At 52.8% G+C, this 13,360-nt stretch overlaps 1 protein-coding gene across 1 annotated transcript; it reads left to right on the plus strand.

The window, feature by feature from the left end:
• The first annotated feature begins 7,395 nt into the window (after nucleotides 1-7,395).
• Nucleotides 7,396-8,919, plus strand: KCNJ2 (potassium inwardly rectifying channel subfamily J member 2). Its single transcript, XM_053994664.1, has one exon. The coding sequence runs from the start codon at nucleotides 7,396-7,398 to the stop codon at nucleotides 8,677-8,679; it is 1,284 nt and encodes a 427-aa protein (XP_053850639.1). The 3' UTR covers nucleotides 8,680-8,919.
• The last annotated feature ends 4,441 nt before the right edge of the window (nucleotides 8,920-13,360 follow it).

Consider the following 13,360-nt stretch of genomic DNA (forward strand, 5'->3'; position numbering starts at 1 on the left):
TGTGAACCAGCTGCCCTCGGCCGTTGTGTTTATTGCTGCAACAATGCGGCACTTCCTCACTGGGGCTGCGGGAACTCGGCAAACACCGCCGGTGCCAGGCACGGCAGCTGGTGGGATGGAGCAGCAGCAGCACGGGGAGGCTGCTCCTGGAGCCTCTGCGCCAGGACAGAGCATTTGGGCAAAGCTTTTCCAGCGAGCGCTTAAAGACAGCTCATGGCAGACTTGGAAACTTAGCAAACGAATGAGGAGGAGGAGGAGGAGGAGGAGAGTTTAAGCAACGAGGAGCGACTGCAGGCGCTGGCATTGCTGTGGAAAGTCAGGAATCATATTTACAGCCTGCTCTGGACATTGTAAGAAACTCTCTGGAGGCCGACCCGCTTGGAGCAGTCCATCCCTCAGCAGCTCCAGGCTGACCTGCTGCTGATGGCCGCTGCCTCTCCCGGGAGCATCCCCAGCACTCATTTTTGGGGTGTTTCAGGGGCTGCTGCAGCAGTGCTGGGTGCAATTCAAGGTGTTTGTGGCAATGCCTAAAGCCTGGGGTGCTCTGCATTCAGCAGTCACCTTGTTTTTCCAGCACACCGCGGGCTCCCCCGTGGATTTCAGCTGTTGTCCCTCCCCGAGGGCAGGGACAGTGTCCTGCTGCGGACACCTGCCCTGGAACCCAACACCCCTGCACTGTCCAGCAGAGCCGGGGCTTGGCAAACTTCAGCCTTGTGCTTACAAGGCTGTTTTTGTTCCTGCAAGGCTCCCGGCCAGGCATTTCATCCTTTTTTTTCTTTGTCTTAGGCCACGTCCACTGTAGGGAGGACAAGCTGTTAAAAATCATTTGGATTTCAGCATATTTCAACCCTGGCCAGCCTGGCCGAGCTGCCACAGGTGACTCAGGGAACAAAGCCGTGGATCCCACGCACTGCAGCCAGGCTCGTCCTTCCCTTGCTTCCAGCCTTGCTCCAAAAGTTCTTAGTCCGGGGATCAAAGCTCTTGTTTTGGAAGGGATGTTACATTTAGTTAAAGAGAAGGATTTTCGTGGTGGGAGCGGTGTTGTGCTGTGTTCGCCTGGCTTCTCGTGCCTGCTAGGGTCGGGAGTTTGGGATGGGACACCCTGCACCTCAGCATTCCCCTTCACTAAGATAAAGAAAGGGACAAAAGGAAGGAAACTTTTCTGTCTCCGGTATTTTTTTCTCACTGCCCGGGCCTGGGACATTAGCCCAAAACACGGTAACGGGAGCGAGCGGGCAGCCAGCTCCCACACGGGACCGTCCCAAACTCCCGGCGAAGTCCCGCAAGAGCCTTTATCTCTGCCGAGGGAGGGTGAGGGGATGCCGGCGGCAGGTGCCGGGTGCCCGGGAGCGCAACCGGAGCGTCCCGGAGCCGAGGAACGAAACCGCAGCGGCGCTGCCTCCCCGCAGCGCGGCCGTGCCCGTTCTGCACCGCGGCTTCTCCCGGGAGTCTCCGCACCGGGAACCCGCGGAGCTGGCGCCTTCTCCTGGCCCCCTCTGCACCGGGGAACCCGCCGCCTTCTCCCGGGACCCTTTACACCGGACACCGGGGGTCCCGGGGACCCGGCGTCTTCTCCTGGAGACCCTCCGCACGGGGATCCAGGGACCCGCCGCCTTCTCCGGGACCCTCTGCACCGAGTCCGCGAGGACCCGGGGACCCTCCGCAGCGGGGGCCCGGTGCCTTCTCCTGGCACCCTCTGCACCGGGCACCAGGGGATCCTCTGCACCGCGGACCCGGGGACCTGGTGCCTACTCCCGGAACCCTCCGCACCGGGGACCCGGGAATCCTCCACACCGGGGATCCAGTGGACCCTCCGCACCGGGAACCGGAGGATCCAGGGACCCGGTGCCTTCTCCCAGAGACCCTCCGCACCGGGAAGCCGGGGACCCCGGGACCTGGTGCCTTCTCCCAGAGACCCTCCGCACTGGGAAGCCGGGGACCCGGCGCTTTCTCCCGGGATCCTCCGCACCGGGAGCCCGAAGAGCCTCCGCAGCGGGCACCAGGGGACCCAGCGCCTTCTCCCGGGCCCCTCCCGGCAGCGGGAACCCGGGCTCCGTGCGCCGCTCCGGAGCATCCCCGCTCCGTTCCCGGAGCATCCCCGCTCCGCTCCGGCCCCGCCGCTCCCGGTCCCGCTGCCCGGTCCCCGCGAGGCCCCGCCCCCGGAGCCCCTCCCCGTGCTGTGATTGGCTGCGGCCGCGCGAGGGGCGTGGCCGGCGGGGCCGTATTAAACGTGCCATGGCCGCCCGCAAAAAGGGGCCGCGGGCGGGCGGGAGCGCAGTGCGAGCGGAGCGGGCACCGGGCACGGCCTCGCCACGGATCTTACCCCTTCTCCGCACCGGCACCTCCCTCGCTGCCGCCGCAGGTAAGAATCGCCTCCTTCCCCCCGTCTCTCCCCGCCTCCCCGAGCAGCGGAGGCGATGCGCGGCACGCGCGCTGTCGCGATACCCCCGCGATAAAAGCGCTGCCTCCGGCTTGGAGAAGAGGGGGAACTCCTGCGTTTCTCACGGAGCTATTCTCAGCGCCTAAAATAATTCGATAGGTATGGCTGGAGCGCCCGAGCATCTGCTTCCAGCATCTGTTTGTGCTCATAACTTTCCATGCACCAGCTGCTCCCCCCTTTTTTCCCCCCCTCGGGATATTTTATCCTGGGGAAGGGCTGCAAGTTCGCATGACAACTCCGTGTTGCACAAAGCGCACCGCTCCATCGCTTCGCCTTCTTCTCGCCTGTTGTTTCCCGCACGGAGAGAGGGCAGAAGCGGCGAGTCTCGGCACTGGGATGCGTGGGTTTGAGCGCCCGGGATGGTTTGGAGGGCTGTGAAATGAACCTGTAGCTTCATTCATCGGCATGGTGCAGACGGGAGGGCTTCTTTCTTTTTGATCGTCCTGGTAAAAAAATAGGAAGCAGGGAAAAAAAAAAAAAAGCCAACAAAAAAAAACCAAAACATCTGGGAAGGCAGCGAAGAGCTGTATTGTTTCAGCTTTGCTCATGACAGTGAAAGGAAAAAATACTGATAAGCAAAGGCAGATGGATTTGGGGGGGTCAGAGACGGGGCGGGGACCGCTGGGGACCCGCAGGTGCCGCTGGGGACCCGCAGGTGCCGCTGGCCCGGCTTGAGCCGGAGCCGCGGCTCTGTCCCCGCAGCTCTGTCCCCACCCCGCAGGCTGCCCGCACTTGTCTCCGTGGCTCAGCCTTACCTTTACACTTGTTTGCTTTTCCATCCTCGCAGCCGGTGCGCCGCGTACACCCCCTGGTGATGGCTGCTCCGCTCGGAGTTGTTTTGTCACCAGCTACAAATACCCCGAGCCCGTCTCCTTGGCAGGACAGCAGATGCGAGCGCCACTTGTCCTTCCCTTTCTCCTATTTCTTCGCACCCATTTCCCTGCATCATGTGCTCTTTTTAAATTTTTTTTCTCCCCCCCGCTGCCTGTCCCTGAAGGTCAGATCTTTCTCCCGAAGGCAGCTCCGTGTAACTTGAGTCGCGCCCGGAGCAGCGGAGGAGCCCTGGGGAATGACTTTTAAGGAGAAAGGTTACAGAGGTGGCCGTGCCCGGCAGCGAGGGAGCAGGAATGTGGGAACAGGCTTGGCCGCGGCGAGAAGCTGCTTTGTTCTGCTTTCCGAGGGCAGCAGGGAGGGCGCTTGGCTGAGGTGGTGCTGGTGCTCTCTTGGCAACATGTGCCCGGCTGGCTCCGCAGGGCTCGGTGGCGTCAGCCGGGGAATAACCGCTCCAAGCGCTGCCTGCTGCTCCTCTCTACCCCTCCCCTGCTCCTCTGCTCTCCAGAGTTATCCCTCGCTCTTTAACCTTTGCCCAAATTCCCCTCCTGCTGTGCCTTGCGATGTGAGCGTCCTTCCCCAGGGAAGGTCCGCAGGGGGATGCTCAGGGGGAGGTGAATGTTTGGGCTCCTCATCGTGGCATTTCCCCAAATGCTGGCTCAGAAATGCGGCAGATGCAGCACAGCCCCGTTTTCCTCCCTCCTCCAAGCATCCCCTTGCAGCAGAGCCAGCCAGGCTCTCCCGTCCCATCTCATCCCTTCCCAGTAATCCCGTGTCCCTGCCACTGCTGGTAATTCCAAGCTGTGTTGCTTATCTTCCCTTCCAGGAGGAAAGGTCACCTTTACTATTATTATTATTAATAATGATAATGATAACACACCTGGTGATGATTGAATTTACAGCTCTGTGTCTGGCTGCACTGCACTGGGCCCAGTTAGGCAAATACTGGAAATCCTGGGCTGGGTTGGTGGTGCTGGGTTGGCTCCCTCTGCCCAGTGAGGATTGCAGGGCTGCTCCCACACCAGCCTGGAATTGTTGGTGCCACCAGCAGCTGATGCTGGGGTGGAATGAGAAACAGCAGCATTGTCCAGCCTTTGAGCAGCAGGTGGATTGGCACAAGAAGAAGTAGCATTCGGTTTTCCCGCTGCTTTGTTCCTGGGTTTTTTGGGGAACTTTTGGTGGAAGAGATGGTGAGGGTCAGAGTGAGCACGGAGCAGGTGCTGGGGCAGCCAGTGGATGCACAGGGCATTTCACAGGACCTGTATTTCCACGAGCAGGAGCGAGATCAGCCCCTCTGGCTGATCCCTGTGCGTGGTGCTGCTCCTGCTCCCATCCCATCCCACCCTCCTCCCTGCCCCAGCACTCGCAGGAAGAGAGGCACTTTGTGCTGGAAAAGCAAGCAGACAGCTCTGCTGCCCTGGACTGTGCCAGAGCTTTGTGCTATGAGCTTCCAGCAGGCTCCAGAGCTGCTCCCAGGCTCACCCCCGGGTTTTGGGGTGTTTGGGACCAAAGGGGTGCAGCTGCACTCCCACAGCACAGCCAGCGAGGAGGGATCCGGGCAAGGGACAGGAGGGGAGAGGTGCTCAGTCCTGCAGGGGAGGAATAGGACAAATTTGGGTCCCAAACTTCTAAATGCAGCCACAGGATGCTGGCGTTAGGATTTCAGGGATCTGTGGGATTCAAACAAGTGTCCTCAGGTCGAAACTTTTGTGGGAGAAGCTGCATATTCAGACACTTTAAATGTTACAGCTTATCTTTCCCTCCACCAAAAGTTTTTGTCTAAAATCCAGGAAAGAAATGGGGAAAAAACCAAACTCCAGAAGAAACTGTTTCCTAGGCTGTGTGTTTCCATCAGCTTGGAACAAAACAGGCTTTGACTGTGGCAGTCGAACATGACTGTGATTATAGGATGTGGTTTATGAAAGTGATCGATTTGCAGAGCAGTGCAATGGCTTTTCAAGAAGTTTTTTTATGTGGGATGTATTAACAGTAATTTCACTTCCTTGCTGTGTTCAGGTTTCTAATAAAAGTAGGGTTTTGGCCAAAACAAATCATTTAAGTGAGCGTTAAAAGAATTCTTTTGTATTTTTGAGCATGATATCCTGGCAGGAATGAGAAACCCTGGGAAGAAAAAGGTGTAAGGGAGGAAAAAGCGGATCCTTACACAGTGGAGGCAAGACAGTTGTAAAAGAATAAGTGCCCAGAGTAAGGAGGGGGGCAGCTCCACCAGAAGTGTTCGGTGCTGAGAGCTGCACTCAAAGGGACATTACAGAACCCGCCAGGAGCTGCCAAAATGTCTTGTCTGAGCTGAAGTCACAGATGACTAATCTTGGCACGGAGGCATCGGGACGCATTCTTGCACAACAAACAGGAGCGAGGGGAAAAGAGGAGGTGAAAGTAAAAACCCTGAGGAGATCCTGGAGGGAAAAGCAGCCTGTACACACAGCTGATGATGCTGCTGTTTTTCACCTGCTCTTTTCCTAACAACTGTTTGCTGAGCTCAAGCCTTTGTAATGTGGCTGAAGGATGTGGGAGGGCTTGAGGAGTTGCTTGAAATCACTCGAGTTTTTGGAGCACCTCAGCAAGGCTTTAGGAGCTGCTGTTGTTGGGAAAGGAGATAACATCTTATCTCCAGCTGTTGTGAGATTCCAGTCAGAGAAGAGCAGAGGCCCTGGCGGGCAGGGGTTGTGCTCCACAGTGGCTGCAGTTTTGCTGGCTTTTGGACAAAATCAGATGAGTTTTGATAACATTAATTTAGGAAGAGCACTGCGATTTAATCTCCTGCTACTGTAAATGGTTTTGGAGCCTCCCGTGCCGTGCCAAAGGGACAGCAGACATTCCTCTCCACCCGGGTTTAGCTTTATTCCCTCCGTGGGCCATGTGTGGCTGGAGCAGTTGCTTTAATGCATCTCTTCTCCTCTGCAGTATTTCAATTCCATTTCCTGATATGCAGTACATGACTTAATGGATGACGCACTTGTTAAAAGCTAGACCTGGGTCTAAGCCAGACCTCCCTGAAACAAGTTTTTTGGTGGCTTCTCCCCGCAGGAAGGAGATTTTGTAGCCTTTCTGCTGAGTCTTGGTTGGTGACATTTCAGACTCGCAGGACCCTCAGGACTGTGACCTGCTGGAGATGGAAGGGGCTGCCTCGGGCTCGCGAGGGGAAGGAGCTGGAACTCGCTCCTAAAGGTGTTAGGAAGGCACTCAGCTGATTCTGCTACGTTTTACTGGTGGCTTTAGCAGGAGCAGATGAGAGGTTTGAAATGTTTACTTGTTTTGTACAATTTAGGCCAAACTTGAGCGTGAAAACTACAGAAATCTCGATGAGTTTATGGAGCTAGAGGGAAGCTACTGCAGCCCTTGTTCTTGAAATTTGCTGAGAATGCACAACTCCTTCTTTTAGCTTAATTAAAACAATTGTATGTGCTTTAATTTCATGGAATCACCGCTATCTGCACTTCCCAAGTTCATTCCCTGTCTCCACTTTCCCTTTTGCTCACTCCCTGCTTTGTCATGGGTCGGACAGTCCACGAGACACATCACAAGTCACTACAAACCACCTCAGCATTTGTGTTCAAACAGAAGGATGTTAAAGGGAGTTGTTTGCTTCAAAATAAGCAGAAATCACAGTTATAAATAGCAGAGAGATCCTTTGCGTGCCCAGCTTTAAAGGGAATATTGCTCAGACTGGTGTGACACGGCCCCTTCAGCGCTTTCCTTCGGGAAGGGCAATTCCTTCCTTGCAGTAACCATGTGTGACCCCGTCCATGCACAGCTGCGAACGTCGAGCATTGCTGAAAATGTCATTAAGAAAGAGGAAACTTCCTGCAGGCCCACAGGTGCCATTTTCCTTGATCCCTCATGCTTTTCCTCCAGGATCTAAAGTGCCATTTCTCTTTCTCTTGCAGACCATGCCCTCTCTATGACGGTGGCTTGCTGAGCTCACCCTGCATGCCAGAGGACCGTCCTTGGTTGATCCGAGGGCTTCTGGGGACTCCGGCCTCCGCCCGGTTTTTCCGCGTGTGTGTGTTCCTGTAGAACTTTCAAAACTGTTTCTCCAAAGGGTTTTGCAGAAACTCAGACTGTTTTCTAAAGCAGAAGCACCTCAGTCCCCGGCAGTAGTGATGGGCAGCGTGCGAACCAACCGCTACAGCATCGTGTCTTCGGAGGAGGACGGCATGAAGCTGTCCACCATGGCCGTGGCCAACGGCTTCGGCAACGGCAAGGGCAAGGTCCACACCCGGCAGCAGTGCCGGAGCCGCTTCGTCAAGAAGGACGGGCACTGCAACGTCCAGTTCATCAACGTGGGCGAGAAGGGGCAGCGCTACCTGGCCGATATCTTCACCACGTGCGTGGACATCCGCTGGAGGTGGATGCTGGTGATCTTCTGCCTGACTTTCATCCTCTCCTGGCTTTTTTTTGGCTGTGTGTTTTGGTTGATTGCGCTGTTGCACGGGGATCTGGAGAACCAAGAGAACAGCAAGCCTTGCGTGTCTCAGGTGAGCAGCTTCACCGCAGCCTTCCTGTTCTCCATCGAGACCCAGACCACGATCGGCTACGGCTTCAGGTGTGTCACCGACGAGTGTCCCATCGCCGTGTTCATGGTGGTTTTCCAGTCCATCGTGGGCTGCATCATTGATGCCTTCATCATTGGTGCCGTCATGGCAAAGATGGCGAAGCCAAAAAAGAGGAACGAAACTCTGGTCTTCAGCCACAATGCCGTGGTGGCCATGAGGGACGGGAAGCTGTGCCTGATGTGGCGCGTGGGGAACCTGAGGAAAAGCCACCTGGTGGAGGCGCACGTGCGGGCGCAGCTCCTGAAATCCAGGATCACGTCGGAAGGGGAGTACATCCCCCTGGATCAAATCGACATCAACGTGGGCTTCGACAGCGGCATCGACCGCATCTTCCTGGTCTCCCCCATTACAATAGTGCACGAGATAGACGAGGACAGCCCTCTGTATGACCTGAGCAAACAGGACATGGACAATGCTGACTTTGAGATCGTCGTCATCTTGGAGGGCATGGTGGAGGCCACCGCCATGACCACCCAGTGCCGTAGCTCATATCTGGCCAACGAGATCCTCTGGGGGCACCGCTACGAGCCCGTGCTCTTCGAAGAGAAGAACTACTACAAAGTGGACTACTCGAGGTTCCACAAAACGTACGAAGTGCCCAACACACCCATCTGCAGTGCCAGGGACTTAGCGGAGAAGAAATACATCCTCTCCAACGCCAACTCCTTCTGCTACGAGAACGAGGTGGCCCTCAGCAGCAAGGAGGAGGACGAGATCGACACGGGGGTGCCTGAGAGCATGAGCACGGACACCCACCCGGACATGGAGCACCACAACCAGGCGGGGGTGCCCCTGGAGCCGCGGCCGCTGCGGCGGGAGTCGGAGATATGACTGGCGGGCTCTGCCTCTCCCGCGTGGCTGGAAGGCAAAATCCCCACCGTGTCCGTCGGGCAAGGGCTCGTTGACCTGAGAAGTTGGCCCGAAAGAGTTTGCAGACAACGGTACTGTGGAAGAGTGGCGTGAAGGCAGCAGACCCGAGGAACCCAGGCTGGTTTTAGGGCTGTCCTCAGAGGAGGGACGACAGGAAATGAACTCTAAACACAAAGCACTAAACATGTCTAAGTATGAACAGAAGGCACATATGTTGTAGAATAAATTATGTATATATTTTTTTACAAAACTTGAACTTGCAGGCAAGCTTTGGTTGGGTTATTATTATTTTTTGTTTTCAACTTTTTCCAGAATGCTTCTCTCTAGGGAACAAGAATGTTTTTAATGGCATAACAAAGGCAAGAATCTGCCTTATTATTATTATTATTATAATTATTTTTTAAAAAGCTGCTGCTAACTACATGAACACAAATGGTTATTTTTGTTGCAGTGTAGTTTTTATTTTCTCTTGTGTAATTTAAAAAGGAAAAAAAAAAAAAAGTCAGTGTTGAACTTCTTGGGTTGAAAAGCTCATGATCAGTTCAGAGAGGCCAATGTTGCCAGAAAGTTTAAACTCCTTTTGAGGCCAGTAGTTGATAGCTAGAATCAATTTCTCTCTTTCCAATTACATAAGGGGCATTATGTAATATCAGGCCAATCAGTAGCCTCCAGCAAAATTATGATTTTTTTGGGGGGAGAATTTAATTCTCTGTCTAAAGGTAAAACCAGACAAAAGATATGTATACATAGGAAAAAGTACTAAGTTCAAACTACCTAAGTGGATACCAAAGAAAATGCACAGTTTTGCACAGTGGAGTTTATTTAAAAAAAAGAAAAAAAAAGGAAAAAAAAAAAAAAGGAACAGGCTGCTTTAAACAACAACAACAACAAAAATATCAAACCTCAGACACTTTTTTGGTTTTGACTTTTTTTTTTTCTTTTTTTTTTCTTCTGTTCTTTTTAAGACCTTTATTTTGCACCTTATTCTAAAGGCTTAAGGCTCGGATCTAAAGCGAGCTGGGCCTCCTCCTCTTTCCCCCCGTTCTTCTGTGGGGGGAATAAAATCCCTCTTTCCTTCTAGGAGAAAAAACTCAGTTGAGGGAAGCAAACCAGCATCATCTGTGTGTCCTCCCTGGCCTGCCCCAGCTCCGAGCAGAGGAGCTTTCCCTGAAACTGTGCCACGGACACACGTGGAGCTGCTGGCTGATGCCAGAGGCTGCTGGAGCTTGGCCACGGATGAGCCAAGCAGCAGAGAAGTCCCCAGGAAGAGTTTTTTGAGGAGGAAAGGGCCTTGGCAGCACAGCACTCGGGAGTGGCGGAGGGATGTTTTGTGCAAAATGTTTCTCTTCAGCAGGGCAGGGGTGTGAGGGAGGTGGATTTCCATCTCGTGGAGAGAGGGATTCTTTGGGGAGGACAAGGCTGCAAAGGGAGTTTCATCTCCTGCCTCCCTCCCTCCCCAGCAAACCCCAGCTCAGCGGGTGACACTCACCCATCACTCGTCACCGAGCAGATTTTGTCACCTTCAGCAAAGCTCTGGTGGTATTTTGGCTCGTTCACCCAGAAGGCTTTAAATTCTCTGTGCCTCTAAGCTCAAGGAGACAGCAAAGCTGTGCTTGGCCCCTGCTCGTGGGGGCGGTGGGGATGGCAATCCCAGATGACTCTTGCAGTATTGGATCACTGTATGCCATTAAAAAACAGCTTGTTCTAGGTCTGGTGTCTTCTGCACGTGGATATCTGTGGAGGCCTCTGGCCCCTGCCAGCCCTGCCTGGAAGAAATGCCTGCAAGGAACTGGTTTCTGATAAGATGCTATCTACAGCGCGGGGCGGGTTGGAAACTGGGGGAATTCCATGTTGTAAACACAGATTTGGCTCCTGGAGAGGGCAGAGGATGAAGTGCAAGTACTGAGGCTGTTACTGGGGTGGGAGGATGGAAAAGGAAGGGAAGGGTGGGCATTTAAAGGCGGTCTGGTTGCAGTTTCTGGGTCAATAGTGGTGGAGACAACGGGGTGCTGCTAGTGCTGCTAACGGTGACGTTCCTGCGAAAGGAGAAAAACTAAACCAAAGAGCATTCAGTGACACAGAGAGGGCACGAAAACACAACGGGGAAAGGGAGGCTGAGCAGGAGAAAGGGGACCTGGTCTCAGATCAGCATCCCCCAGGTGCACAGCGCTCCCACTAAATGATACTTGAGATATTTGAGAGAGGGATGAGAGATGGGGGGCGATGGAAAATGCAGGATTTGTCTCATTTCTTTGACACACAAGAAATCCAGAGAGTTAAAAAAAAAAAAAAAATCATCCCCTCCCCTTTAACATTTCTGGTGCAGAGGTTTTGGGTTTGTTGGTTTTCTTTTTTTCTTTTTTTTTTTTTCTTTCTTGTTTGTTTTGTTTTGTTTTGTTTTTCAAGTCGGTTTTTCAGAAATATTTTTAAAAATTGTACATTTTATAAAGTTTATCAAGTATTTTCATATTTAAAGCCAAATGTAAATAGAAGTCTGTAAAGGAGGACAAAGAGAAGACAACGAAAAGGCCACAAAAAAAAAGTATCAATTCAGCTCAGCAGTCTCGGCTCGCTAGGACTAGATGCTACAGGTTAGCATGATTTTTAGCAAATTACTTGCAAGCCTTATAGGATTCCTAATGCTCTGAACTTCTCTTTATTTATTTTTTAAGCATGGACTTCTCATTTGAGAACACGTTCTAGTTACTGGCGTTTTTGCAGAGCTCCCAGAGCCGTGTCGAGGGGGGTGTGTCGGTGTAATCCATTGCTAATCTCTGCTTGTTCTTTCTTTCCCAACCCTTTGTCTTTGCCCAGGGAATCCCACATTTCAGCCCTGGCTCTGGGAAGCTGCTGGGAAGAGCCCTGCAAGTGGTCCCATTCCGCTTTTCGCCATCAATTTTGGCTTTCTCAGCAGCAAATCGGAGTAATCATTTAAAAAATTGTTACTTTTAAGGACTAGACAGTGACTGACAGCTTTCCTTCAGTTCCTCTTGATCATGGGCCAAGCTTAGGCTGACTTAAAACCTTGAACCCTAAACCTTGAACTCTAAACCTTAAAGTTTAAACCTCAAAACTTTAAACTGACGGAGCTCGACCCGCAGCCTCCCCCAGGCCTCGGTTCAGCCTCTTTATCCGGGATAAATTGGCTCAGCCGGCTCGCACGGAAGCTTTTATCCTGTCTTTTGCTTAGGGGCTGGGGGGGAATATGTTATTTCTGCCCTTCCCTGAAAATACTTGAATGAGACACATTGTCTGACCCGTAATTCTGTGTACAGTGACAGGAGCAGAGGCGGGTGGGGATGCTCCCCTCCCTCCGTCTCTTCCGTGCGAGTTCTCCTGGGTTAAGTGGCCAGGGTGGGAATCCTCACTCATTAGCTGGCTTTAATTAATTTAATTTCACGACTCTCCCAGCCGTGAAAACACTTCCGTGTTGGCGGAAGCCCTCGGATAAAGACAAAGGGTTCAGATATTTAATTTGTTCTCTGAGGTTTTCTTTCTCATGATGGATTACAAGGTAAAACTGAGAAGTACTGTAATGTCTTTAATTCTGGCTGCTCACCACATTGTGGAGTAGAAGGTGCTGCATAGTTACCACCCCACAGCCCATCAGAAGCTGATTTTGTAAGGACTTTTTTTGGCCTGCAGCTCTTGTAAGACGAACAATCTTGGCATCTGACAGTTGTCCATGACTATTTTCCTGTTTGCAGCCTTTTTGTATCGAAGTCTTCCTAATGTACTGCACAAATTGTGGATTGTACAGATTTTTATATATTATGTCTTATTTTATTATTTCTAAATAAATAATTAAAAAAATGAAAGAAAAAAAAACAACTTGAGGATGAGCTCAGTGTGTGCAGCCCATGTGTAAAGGAGGAGGGAGATGGGTCTGGAGGGGGATATTGAGCTGTGTTTATGCTTGTCTGAGCACAAGCATTGTCTGGAGAACAGACAGCTCATCCTCTGCCTTCTCTGCCTCGACAAAAGGCAGGAGGGAAGGTGATCCCATCGTTATTTCCCAGGGGAGAACACAAACGAGACTCGGACCAGAGGAAAATCTGCCCCAGGACCTTTCTTGAGGTCACATCTGGGACTGCAGAGCCCCAGGTCATTCCTTGCTCCGAGTGGAAATGGAAGAAAAGCTGGGAAGGGGGGAGGGATGAAAGCACCCAGAGTATCAGCAAGGGATTCAAAAATTAAGCACGAGAGTCATCTTGAAATCCCTGTGTTTCATGTCTGCCAGGAGCATCTCCTTATTGAAACGCTCAGTTCCACACAGCCTGGGTGTGACCTGCATCCCTCATTTCCCTGAGCCCGCTGCCACCAGCACAGGGAAGTGCAGCCTCGAGGAGCTGTGAAATCCTGATTTGTGTGGCCTCCAGGGCAGATATTGAGGCTGCAATGATGCCTTGTGAAGGCTGAGCTGGAGCAGAGGCTGGACAGAGCTAAAGGATAAAGCAGGGATTTATTCAAAGGATCTCCTCCATGGATCCACCTTGGGCAGCACCAGAGCCCAGCCAGGGCTGCACCCAAGAGGAACCAAAATGGTCCCAAAATGCACGAGCGCTCCCGGGGGCTCTCACTGGGATCAGCTCTGCTCCATTTGCACCTTGCAGTTCATTGTCCCATTCCAGCTCCAGCCCAT

This window comes from Vidua macroura, chromosome 19 (assembly GCF_024509145.1).
Source record: "Vidua macroura isolate BioBank_ID:100142 chromosome 19, ASM2450914v1, whole genome shotgun sequence".
In the NCBI taxonomy this organism is placed as follows: domain Eukaryota; kingdom Metazoa; phylum Chordata; class Aves; order Passeriformes; family Viduidae; genus Vidua; species Vidua macroura.

Excerpts from the sequence above, each read along its gene's own strand:
- KCNJ2 (XM_053994664.1), top strand. The coding sequence starts at position 7,396 with ATGGGCAGCGTGCGAACCAACCGCTACAGCATCGTGTCTTCGGAGGAG.